A 12893-nucleotide genomic window follows, 5' to 3' on the forward strand; every position below is an offset into this window, starting at 1 on the left:
CAAACGTTTACTATAGGTCTTTACCAGGTTTGCACACACAGTAGCTGGTATTTTGGCCCATTCCTCCATGCAGATCTTCTCGAGAGCAGTGATGTTTTGGGGCTGTCGCCGAGCAACACGGACTTTCAACTCCCGCCACAGATTTTCTATGGGGTTGAGGTCTGGAGACTGGCTAGGCCACTCCAGGACTTTCAAATGCTTCTTACGGAGCCACTCCTTTGTTGCCCGGGCGGTGTGTTTTGGATCATTGTCATGTTGGAAGACCTAGCCTCGTTTCATCTTCAAAGTTCTCACTGATGGAAGGAGGTTTTGGCTCAAAATCTCACGATACATGGCCCCATTCATTCTGTCCTTAACACGGATCAGTCGTCCTGTCCCCTTGGCAGAAAAACAGCCCCATAGCATGATGTTTCCACCCCCATGCTTCACAGTAGGTATGGTGTTCTTGGGATGCAACTCAGTATTCTTCTTCCTCCAAACACGCCGAGTTGAGTTTATACCAAAAAGTTCTACTTTGGTTTCATCTGACCACATGACATTCTCCCAATCCTCTGCTGTATCATCCATGTGCTCTCTGGCAAACTTCAGACGGGCCTGGACATGCACTGGCTTCAGCAGCGGAACACGTCTGGCACTGCGGGATGTGATTCCCTGCCGTTGTAGTGTGTTACTGATGGTGACCTTTGTTACTTTGGTCCCAGCTCTCTGCAGGTCATTCACCAGGTCCCCCCGTGTGGTTCTGGGATCTTTGCTCACCGTTCTCATGATCATTTTGACCCCACGGGATGAGATCTTGCGTGGAGCCCCAGATCGAGGGAGATTATCAGTGGTCTTGTATGTCTTCCATTTTCTGATGATTGCTCCCACAGTTGATTTTTTCACACCAAGCTGCTTGCCTATTGTAGATTCACTCTTCCCAGTCTGGTGCAGGTCTACAATACTTTTCCTGGTGTCCTTCGAAAGCTCTGGCAGGGCGAAGGACACTGTCTCAGCTGAACTATGGACACGCACACACATACATATACTGATACTGATAAGCACTCACTGACGCAACACCCTCCCTACCCCGGCTCCAACGCCACCTCCAACGCTTACCTCCCCCATGATGTGGACATCGGGTCAGCTGGAGGCGCAGTCGAAAGATTGTAGCGGTCCCAGATCAGATGTACACACTGGAACTCTTTCCCATGTTGCTTGTCTGTGTTTATTGTGTTATTGTGAGTTGATACCTGTGCATTCCTGTATTATCCTTTTGTGTTGTACATTTCAATGTTTTTTTTCCTCGCTACCTGGCCTGACCTGTCTCCCCAATGTGATGTTTGTATTGTATGTATGGTCGGCAAGGTCTGTCATCTCGGTTGTGGGCAAAAGACCTGCAACTGACAAATAAAGGCTATCTCATCTCATCTCATCATCTCTTTGGTCTTGGCCATGGCGGAGTTTGGAGTCTGACTGTTTGAGGCTGTGGACAGGTGTCTTTTATACAGATGATGAGTTCAAACAGGTGCCATTCATACAGGTAACGAGTGGGGGACAGAAAAGCTTCTTACAGAAGACGTTACAGGTCTGTGAGAGCCAGAGATTTTCCTTGTTTGAGGTGACCAAATACTTATTTTCCACCCTAATTTACGAATAAATTCTTTACAAATCCTACCATGTGAATTCATGGATTTTTTTTTCACATTCTGTCTCTCACAGTTGAAGTGTACCTCTGGTGCAAATTACTGACCTCTGTCATCATTTTAAGTGGGGGAACTTGCACAATCGGTGGCTGACTAAATACTTTTTTGCCCCACTGTATGTGTAGAGACAACACTGATTCATTCCTTGACTTAGGAGCCTGTTTCATGCTTGAATGATTCATAGGTCAGCGTTGTGAGGCTTAGCTAACAAAAACACATTCTTCTGAAAATGGTGAGGCAGAATGACTGGAATGAAAAAGCAGATTGAAAAAGCAGCTAATGTCCAAAGAAAAACTTCAGAAAGCCCAGAGAACTAAAGAAATTACAAGAAAGTCTGGCTTCTTAGATGCTAAATATGAAGAATTTAGAAGTGGCTAAAGACTTTCGCAAAGAACTGTATGATAGATACTGAACAAAATTACACAAATTATTTAAGAAAGAGTTTAGAGCAAAAAGTAAATATCAGTCGAATCTCTGCTACTGCATCTTTTTTATTAATGTTTTGACTGTTCATGACCTCAAGTTATCTCAAACGTTTGGAGGCCACTGCCTTTAAACCATTTCCTGCTTATTTTTGAACAAGATGCAGAAATGAACCAACTGAAACAAAAGTGTCGAGGTTCACGTGTGAGCATTTTAGTGCCTGCTAGTCAAAGAACCAAAAACCCAGCAGCAGAGAGATAAACCGCAGTTTGTCACAAAGGTGTTTTGGGGGTAAGGAAGGGGGCACCAAACAAGCACCAAACAAGTATCACATGCCCAAACAACTAGCCCCACCCAGTCTAATAGCACAGACATAAAAAAAAAGTCCCGGGTGGAGTGGAGATAGTGGGTGTATGCCTATGACAGAGTTGTGTTTAAAGGAGTAGCTAGGCCCTGACTTACCGGCCGCCCAAACTCCAGCTCGGAAAAGAACTTATACCAAGGCTCGTTCTCTAAATCTATGTCATCATAGGTCTGGGAAAGCATGACAGTGACAGAGAGAGGAAGTAGAAGAAAGACAGGAGAAAGGAAGTGTGGAAAGAAGTCACACACAAAGAGAGACATGGTCCTCGTGGTTAGGAATGGGCACAGGTGGCAAAGGGAGATGGGCACAGGATGAACCAGGATGAAGGCTTGCCCATGGAAACAAAAGTGTTGCAGCAGAGCCCATTTACAGCTCAAGTTTCACTCCTACAGTACAGTGAGCAACAAACTGCCACAATCCAAAAAGGGCTCAGGCTAAACATGTAAATAATAACTGTAACTGACTACGCTTTTGTGCTGCTGTATGCATTTATACAGTCTATAAACATCAAACACAAACAGCACCATGAACCACTCAGAAGTGAATGTTTGTGAATGAAAAAAGACAACATTTAGATGTTTTTCACGTTTTAAAATGATGTCCATATTAATGTTTTAGTTGCCTTAGTTTTCTTGTATGTCTTGATGCCTTTTAAGACACATTTTAATAAAAGGTCAGCTTGTTTGATTTGTTTCCATTTACTGTTACTTGAACTGTAGAGATGGCATTGTGTGTTTTACCACGCTGTCTGCTCTTTCTAACCCCAATCCCACATAAAATTGAGTTTTCATGCCAAATGAAAAACTGCCAGGAGATGTTTTGTAGGTGTTGTAGTGCTACATCTCTGGCTTAAAAGGAAATTCAGCTTTCAGATGGATGAGTCACCCTGGAAAAAAAAACAAAACAGAAGCCTGGAGCAGAGACTGCCAATCACACAAATGCATTAGGGACACTTGCACACACACATCTAAAGAACAAGAGTAACAGAAAAACATTTTTTGCCTCTTAAAGGCCATAATTACCCAAACGAGTGCGTCATCAACATACAGGTTGTTTTAGGGGTGACACTTTTTTACTTTGGTTAATGGAGAAAAAAAATTATACCGAGCAGCACATTAGACAGCGTGGGTCCTTCTACAGCTTTCTCCTTTATTACCTCTGTCTATCAGGAAGTGACTCATGCATTATTGCCCTGGAAGCACTCTCAGCAGTCATCACATAAAACATCTGCGAAACAGCCATTTTTTTTTGCAAACACAACTCATTTATAACACATTATTCATTATTCCGTCCTAATCTCAAATACTATTTTTTTCAGTCCCGCCTGTCAACACAGTCAGTTTTTGCATTTTTTTCCTGCTATCTGCTTTGTCCTTCACCCCACACAAACATTAACACTGAGTACTGTCGCTAGCGGATGTAAGCACTGGAAGCTTTTAACGCCCACATTGTCTCTGACAGAAGAAGAGCCATGTGAAAGCCAACAATATAATGACATACTAATGTCTGTCTACCAGACTAGCAAGTTTCAAAAAAAAAAAAAAAAAAAAAAAAGGCGCTCTTGCTTGTGACTATTTTTTCACTCTAAAAACAGCCTGAGCAGTGACTGAATTATTTAATCTTCTACCAAACGATACCAAGAAACACTGTGAGGAAATCACTTGATGTTCTCACACGATGCCAGGGTGAAGATAAACAGGGAGGCATTTCTCTGCATATTTTAAGAGGGGTGGGAATTTCAGTATTTAAAATAATAATAATAATAATTACTCACTGGTCTTTCATGCTCCAAGATAGAGGACTTCCCAGGCTCGTACTCAAAAATACTCTTGGGCTCTGCGCGGTACTTTCGCGTGTCCACTTTTCGGTCTGGAGGACCCCATTCATTGCTGGTGTGAGAGAAACAAACACATGCTTTTTCAGAAAAAAACGCTTGAGATAACTGACATTAAAATAAAGATTATTAAAAATATTACAGCATATCAATATATCATCAATATTAGTTAATATTGAGAAAGTTCGCACTTACGCGTCTGTCAAGTCCCTCTCGCGATCACTGTCTCTCGCCCTCAGTTGGAGAAGGGATGGCATGGGTGGAGGTGGTGGGGGTACAGGGGATGGTGAAAGCTCCCGAGGTCCAAGATGCCCTTCATTGTTATCCGAGGGGCTCTTGGACAGAGGCCTGTACGTATGTGTCCGAGGGGCAGGGTGGGCCATGGTGGTGCTGGATGACAGGCTGTAGTTATCTGGCAAGGACAGGATGGAGGAGAGAGTGGAGGCAGAAGCAATGAGGCCAGTAAGCCAGAAAGGAAGGTTGGGAAGAAGTTATTGATTTTTAGGAAATACAACTTGTGTTACACAGGAGCAGGTCTCACCATTGTTTACGAGAGCATATGAAGCATTGTATGTGTCGGAATAGTCGTCATCTGTAGAGGAAATGTACAAAACAGTTGATTGGGAACACGTGTAAGCACACTTTGTTGTACACAGGGTACAAGTTTGTCCTCAAAGATAGCACTTTTAACCAGCCTGGAAATGAACAGTTACACAAGTGATTTTCTTTTCAGCTACAAGTATATTAAAAGCACCAAAGCAACATGATCCACTTTCCCAGAACTCTTTCTGAACTTTAAAGATGAAAGATGACTGAAATTCTGACTAAAACGAATCAAGGTTGCAGGATGGGGAAAGCATACTACTGCCTGTGCTTCCAGTAAAATCAAAAAAATAAAATGCATCAAGACCATAATGAGCCTTTGGATGAGTTCTCAGCGCACACACCCGTGAAATAGTCTGTGTATCTGAGAGTGCATGAGTTTTTTGTGTGTGCTCTTGTAGCAGAAGGCTGAGCAGTTTAGAACAAACAAGCCTTGTACTGATTCTGTGATTCTGTAAAGCCCACAAAATTAGAGCAGATTTCCCAGGATGGCTCTGTGTCTATTAGAGGTTTCTCTCCATTCCTCCTCCTCTCCAGGCTGTTGCTCGCAATCTAACGAGCTCTGGCTCTGGGATCATCTGGGTCTTTTGGTTTAATGAGAACTGGCATGCAAACACACACACACACACACAAAATATGCACACGCATACAAACAGCATGCATACATGACCAATTCTGCATGAAATGTCTAATAATCTAGTCGTTGCACATCATTTCAGCACGCTACAGCAGAGGCCTTACCTGCTTTGTGAACTTTGTGAATCTGTTTGAACATAGTTTTGTACCAGTCTTTGGGCCTATCCACCGTCTGCAGACAAAGAAATAACCAGAGTTATGTGCCGTTAAATGTAACACAAATGTGAAGGCTGAATTTAGAAACTATAAACGGACTCACAACATGTTATTGGACATTCTAGAGCTGAAAAAACACAGTAAGCCTGTTGAAGCATTTATACTTCACACAGGGATAATATAACTAATATAAATAATTTAACTAATATAAACAGACTAATACTAATATAACTATAACTAATATAAAGAATAAAACCAAGACTGCGTCTTATCCGAGAGAAATATTTGTATTTGCCAATAAGGTTATTCTGTCATGGCCACTTGTGTGTTGTCGTTTTCTGTTGATTAAACAAACAAACCCGTTAAATTAAGTAAGCACTAATTATGAAACCCGGGCCAACGTTTAGTTGGTGCATCCCTACATCAAATATCAGGCTAGTGTCTGACCACTGGCTAAAGTTGCTTTATTCACACAACTCCTGCTCTGTATGGCTGCTTTTCACATATAGTGTGTTTGTAACTTGTATAACTGTTTTTCACTTGACATTTGTTAAAAGGTTAAGATAGTCTTTTGTTTAGACAGCTTTTAGACAGAAATTTTGATAATATTCAGTAACCATACAAGTCTCACCAAGAACTTACACTGAATATTCATATGAAAAGAAACACAAGAGCTGTGAAAAAACAGATTTTTAGAATATTTGGCAGTGATAGTGTTTAAATATGTGGATAATATGTGGAACCTCTGTTTGTGTCTGCATATTCCTCAGAGACCTTTAGGACATTTTTTGGTTATATCAACTATTATATTGTCATTTTTGCAAGCAAACAAAATGGCTAAAATGACTAAATTTTAGCATTTTGTGCCTATAACACCTTATAAAATCATCTCATAGGTTTAATTTCATGAGAATAACCTTCAACAGATATACACAAAACTCAAATTATGCATGATACATTATTATTACATGACATCATTACTTAGCAATGGGCTAAAATGATCCGTTATTAGCATATGGCCTGTATTTACCACTCCTTTTTTATGCTTTTCTCAGTGTGATTAAGTGTGAACAGGACAAACGATACTGTAGCATGGGCAACTACTTTTGTAATATTCTAAAATCAGGCACTTGCTGCAGCCCTTAGTAGGGCTGTGGGGTCCTTCTTTCTAACTATGACTTTGAGATCTTAAAGTGAGCAATTAAAAAAACATGATGTTTATGTAAGGTCAGAATATTTAAATGCATAGTTTAAATAGCCACAAATGACACACTATCACTTACCTGAATGACTACTATGTCAGTTTGTTTTGGTATGACTATCAGTGCGTATGTTCGAGTCAAGCTGCCTCAGCAGGTTCAGTTTTGAACCACAAAGGTGTCGAATCCTTGTTGGTACAAAGTGGGGGCTCTGCTTGCTGTGGCTGGAGAATCAAGGAGAGACCCTGGTATGTGTGCCTTTGTGTAAACAGTATAGATCTAACAGACACTTAAAAAAAGACCCATCAAATGGCAGAGAGACTTAATCCTCTCTTTATTCAGTAGCACTAAACAATGTGCCTGGATTCCGGTCAGAGAGGAGGCAGTTTGGCTCCACAGAGAAAGAGCATGTGACTGTGCACGCAGCACTGGCACAGCCAAGAGACGCGCCAATTACCACTTCACTCTCCACGGTTACCAAACAGAGTGGCCACAAAAATGTTTGCCCGCTTAAAACAAGGAGCATCTGTTTTTCTTCTCTCCTGCTTTCGTCTCTTTTCAACTCTTTTCGTTTATTGCTCGTCTCTTATTCTCCCCATTTCTCTTTCTCTCATTTTGTAGCTCAGCGAGCATTCCTTTAAATGCTGCTTCAACCAACCAATAACTGAGTGAAGTGTTAATACACGGAAAGCCTTAACAGAGATAACACACAGGGACACGCTCCTTGACAAGTAATCAGCAAGGACCTTGTAGTACCAAAGCAAAGACCTTGTTTGAGCTCATCTTCATGACTAGCACACAGAAGGAAGCGAAACTGAGATAGTGAGAGCGGGAGAGAGTCTTTGAACATGGGGTCAAAAGCTGCTGACAGCTTCAAGTAATTCCTTGCTTAAAAAAACCTGTTCACACAAGGAGGCAGGAGAAAATGGCTTCAAAGAAACTCCTCTGCTTTACTACAGCATCTACGAGAGCAGGTCTACTGTACGAGTTCTCTCACCGTGCGGATGGCGATAGGAATGCCTGACTCATCAACTGGGCCGATGCCTTCGTAGTGGGGGGCTTTAACGACCGACACCTTCTTTTCTTCTTCTGAGAAACGGGCAATGGGCACAGTGCTGCTGATGCTGGTGTGCCCTGACATCACAGACTCTCTGGTGACTGTTTCACTGCCCTCTGGATCCAAGAAGGAAGCAGAGAAAGAGGAGACAGACGTGTTAGTAATACAGGTCCTCCACAAGCTCCAGTTAAATGTTTGTAATGGATAGACTGCTACAGATATAGATTATATATGAATCCTGAGACATAGATACATACACCTTACTTGGCATCTTAACGTTTACAGTTACACTGTAAAGATCCTTTTACATTTACAATGATGTAAGCAATGATGTAACGTTTGTTCCTCTGTGAGAGGTTTCAGTTCAATTATCTGACTGAACTTAGGTTCTATTTTCTGCATGTGCTTGTGTAGTCTTAAGTCTAATGTCTTTCAATCTTTTTAGGCATGTCATATATCACCACAGATCAGTGACTCACCTGAACTCCTGCTCTGTCTCTGAAGCCCCGTGTGGAGTGAGACAGGAGGTGGAGGATATGACGGGGGAGACAGCGGCCTATGTGGATGGCTAGTACTTCCATTCATTGCGTGAGAAAGAACCTGGCCCTAGGAGCGACCCAAAACCCAGAAACAGGGAGTGTAAGAAAATCACCAACAGCAGACAAAACCTACACTAGTTACAGTTGTAAAGCTCTATAACATTGGCTTAACATAATATATATATTTTTAAAAAATTGTGGAAACAAAAGGATTAGCCGCCAGATAACACTTCATGATAACCATTGCTAAGGATGGATACTAGTGGACTAAAAATCAACCTGGACAGTGACGTCTCTGTCGGTGTGTAGTTTTATTGTCACTTGCTGTTTACATTTGTTGTTTGGTTTGGTGCAGGCCCTCAAAATACTGCATATGTTTATGAAAAGATTGTGTTTTCGGTAAATATTCAAGGAACCAATATAAGACCAAGGCTAAAGGACACCTTGTGCATACATGTGAGACACCTGCACAGTTGAATAAACAGCAGCATTTAATCCCCCGGGAGTGAAAACAGGCAGGTTAATCATTACCGAAATGCTAATGCAGTTTTGCAATAAACACATAACAGAAGTTTATAAAATGTTGCTTGTGTTGGTGACATCATAATGTAACAGCTACTAAATCTAAGTTATAACTTCATTAACACTAAAACAAATCATTGTTTGTTTCTAGTAAATTAACCGCTTAGTAAAGATTAATTAACAATCAATTTGTGGTTTATTAGCAATGGCTATTACAAAGTCTTACCATCCAACATTAGTCATCACATTGTTCCAATCAGAGCGGGTAAAAGAACCAGTTCTGATTAAGAGTGGATGGACATGTGAACATACAGTGAACGTGATTCACAGTAAGTTGTGAATCTGAAGTGACTAAAACATAAAGACAGTTAGTGGGGGGAAGGGTCACTCACTGAAACACGTCACAGTGTACATAAAATACATGAAAAAAGAAAAAAACAAAAGACTAAAACAGAGACAGTAAGCCCATTCACATTCACACACATCTCATTATTTAGTTAACAAACATCTGACATAAACAAGATAGTGGACATGATATATTTACAATGGGATGCTCTTCCCATTCAATATGCCACAGGAAGAAGTTACATTAACTGAAAAAGAATAAAAAGTCTGTACAGTGCTGTGAAAACCATTTACCCCCTTCCTGATTTCATAGTTTTGTTATTCCCCAAATTTCTCCCTCTTAAATGATTCAGATCATAAAACAAATTTTGACATTAGAAAAAGATAACCCATGTAAAAGCAATGCAGTTTTTAAATGATGATTTAATTTACTAAGAGAAAAAAAAATGGCATCCATGGGAGAGTTCCAACGAGCAAACCACTGCTGACCGAAAAGAACAGAGCGACTGTCTCACATTTACCAGAAAACATCTTGATGATCCCCAAGACTTGGATACAAAAGACAACCAACAAACCAAACCAAACCAAACCAAAAGGTAAAGTCTGGACTTTAATCTCATTGAGACTTTCTGGCATGACCTTATACGGGTTGTTCATGCTGGAAACCCCGCAAAGCTGCTAAACTGAAATAATTCTTCAAGATTCCTTCATAGCGATCTGACACAGATCATTGACAGTTATACTTGCTGCTGTGGGTGGCATAGTTATATTTTCTGAAACGTGTGAGAACTAAGCAAAGATCTATGAACTCATGAAGGGCGAATACTTTTTCACAGCACTGCATTTCAGTTTTAAAGTTTGCCTGTTCACACCAAAGATTCATGGTGAAGCAAGAGGGAGGTACTACAGAGCCAGAGCACCATCATCTTCGACTCAGATAACCCAAAGAAAGACTGACTAAAAAATGAATTGCTTTTTTAAGTGTGCTTGGCATATAATGCTATTATGTTGTCATATGAATAGTATAAAATTATGTAAAAAACAAACACACACACACACACACAATTATTTTTATACATAGGTTCAAGTGAGATTGCCTGCCTGTAGTACCCTAATCTACTTACACAGAGAATACTAATTAAAGCTACTTATTAGAATATGATTTTTTAATAAACTGAATAAAGAAAGGCCAATATGATATTTTAGTCATAGTGGTCATAAAGCAGAAAGATAAAGTATTATTTATAAAGCGCCAATGTGCCTCAATGTGTTTCATGCTGTAAGGTAGGGACCCTACAATAATAGAGAAAACCCCAATATCAGACAACCCCCCTATGACCAAAAACTTTGTAACAGTGGGAAGGAAAAACTCCCTTTTAACAGGAAGAAACAACAAAAATGACTAATTAACTTCTCATGGTAACATTGTATATCTCATTGAAAAAAAAGGTTTGAAGAATTCTGTATTTAGAGTACTTTTGCAAACACTTGTTATCCACATAGTGATTAGCAGTGTAGTTACATGCATTTACAAAGCACTGCATGCTCTCCCCAAAGGCAAAAATTAGATTAAAATACTAAGAAACAAGTTTACCAAAATGAAATCTACTGCTTTCAATATCATACTTGCATAACTGCAAACACAGCATACACATGTATGTTCTCCTAGTATAACATAGAGAAACAATAAAGTAGAATATGTCTATTTGCAGTGTAATATAATGAGCTGAATGGTCACATAATTACAGTCCAAACACATGCTGCAGTGCTAAAAAGAAAGAAAGAAGAAAAACAGCAGGAGTTCAGTCTTTTTAGATGCTAATAACCCATAGCTAATGGCTTCCAGCAGAGTACTGCACCTTCACCTTAGAAAAATCACTCCATTGCATCATGAATTTTTGATATGAACTGGCCTTAAGAAACACGATGGCAAAAACGACAAAAGGAGAAATATAGACACGCATAGACATGTTTGAATGAGTACAGACAGTAACATAATAAGGGAACGAAGAGGGCTGGATTTAATTTCAGTATCTGACAGGTAGGGTGTAGATAACAGTTAGTGAAAGTTAAAAATTGGTAGTGATCACACACTTTGTAGAGTTCTGATTCAGCCATCAAAATGAGTGGAGGGAGCGTGGGAACCAACTGTTCTTGGTAATGATGTATGTTATAGATGTGACTTGGATAATTACATTAGTGAAAGTGGCTGCTGCAGCAGTGGAGGCCACAGAGGTTGTTAGCACATCATCACGGCCAGCAGTGGGCGTGTAGGTAGAGACATGGCTCAGAGTGGGCGATGGCGTGGGTGAGGCGACAGGCGAGTCCAGGCTACAGATCTGCAGCTCGTCCAGCAGACCGACCGTGGATGTCGAGTAGTGGCTGAGAGCTGACACGGTAACGGGGGAAGCCGAGGGCGAGGCACAGCTCACACTGCTGACTGCGCCGTGGCTTGGCCCGCTGGCCGCACCAGCTGTGCCACCAGCTCCACTTGGGACATACGGAGTGGGTGATAGTGCCTTGGGCATTAGACCTGACAGGTAGTCAAGTGACTCTGAGCTGTGGTAGCGATAGGGGGAGTGCCGTGCTGTGGGGTCAGGCGAGGGAGGCCCCTGAGGTTGGAATAAAAGGTAATTCATTGGAAAAGGAGGAAAGGAGGAGAGTGCTTAGTGATATAATTTATTAGACATGGCGTCAAAAGGGATGTGTAAAAATAACATGTGACAACAGGTGAATTACTGTTGTGAAACCACACTGTGTCATAAAGCTGCAGCACCCTCTTCTGAACGCATTAATGCTGGAAACTGAAGATGTTTTGTTAATTCACACTTTACAGAAAAAGCACCAGATTACATGGTAATTAACTGTGGTGTACAACATATTATACACTTGGTTAAAATGCAGTACAAGTTCACACAAATGTAGAATCACTGTTTGGTTCAGTGGAAGGTATTATCAAGAACAAGAATGAACTAAAGGGCAACACACACAAGTAGGAGACATGCATTAAAACCCCTACGGTATATCTGCTTTAACAGAATGCCACAGTCAGACTCAACATATAAGAAAAGAAGCTAGTTTAGAATTTGGGCCATCACTGTAATAGTAGCTTGACTACTTCTGTTATTTCTGGGGACCTACTGCAACCAAGTGACATGATGCAGTTGGTGTGTTATCCTTTAATCAGTCTTGATGTCACCAAGACATAAACCCAGTGTCTGGATTAAAGTGACCTTTAAATGAACACAACTGTGTATTTTGCTCTGCTGTACCGGTCTGTAGTCAGTTATGTACCAACAGTTTTGCAGGAGAAGGCCTTGGTGGAATTGCAGGAGGAGGCTTCGTCATCTCCACCTGGGATGGAGCTGGAGCTGCCATTTGATCTGAGACCTCGAGTTCCACTTTGGAGTTTGTCTTAGATGAAGCAGGATTTTTTTTATTCTCTTTGTCCAAGCGGACAGAAATCGAAGCTGTCTGTGTCACGGGTTGAGATAGGATGGGACTTCTTTGTGGAGGTGAGGAAGTGGGTGGAG

The 12893-nt window shown here is 41.0% G+C and overlaps 1 protein-coding gene across 4 annotated transcripts in view; it reads right to left on the bottom strand.

The window, feature by feature from the left end:
* Positions 1-12893, bottom strand: part of sorbs2a (sorbin and SH3 domain containing 2a) — a 52602-nt gene that overhangs the window by 18880 nt on the left and 20829 nt on the right. For all 4 annotated transcript variants that reach the window (XM_085458911.1, XM_085458910.1, XM_085458908.1 and 1 more), the window contains exons 7-14: positions 11556-11972; positions 8434-8560; positions 7895-8070; positions 5648-5714; positions 4845-4895; positions 4499-4715; positions 4244-4358; positions 2568-2639 (exon numbers count right to left, since the gene is read on the bottom strand). In XM_085458911.1, coding sequence (XP_085315037.1) covers positions 2568-2639; positions 4244-4358; positions 4499-4715; positions 4845-4895; positions 5648-5714; positions 7895-8070; positions 8434-8560; positions 11556-11972 — 1242 coding nt within the window. The remainder of the gene's footprint in view (positions 1-2567; positions 2640-4243; positions 4359-4498; positions 4716-4844; positions 4896-5647; positions 5715-7894; positions 8071-8433; positions 8561-11555; positions 11973-12893) is intronic.

The sequence above is a fragment of the Copadichromis virginalis genome, linkage group LG6 (genome assembly GCF_057382275.1).
Source record: "Copadichromis virginalis isolate Kocher_CV1m ecotype Utaka linkage group LG6, C_Virginalis_male_GT1.1, whole genome shotgun sequence".
In the NCBI taxonomy this organism is placed as follows: Eukaryota; Metazoa; Chordata; class Actinopteri; order Cichliformes; family Cichlidae; genus Copadichromis; species Copadichromis virginalis.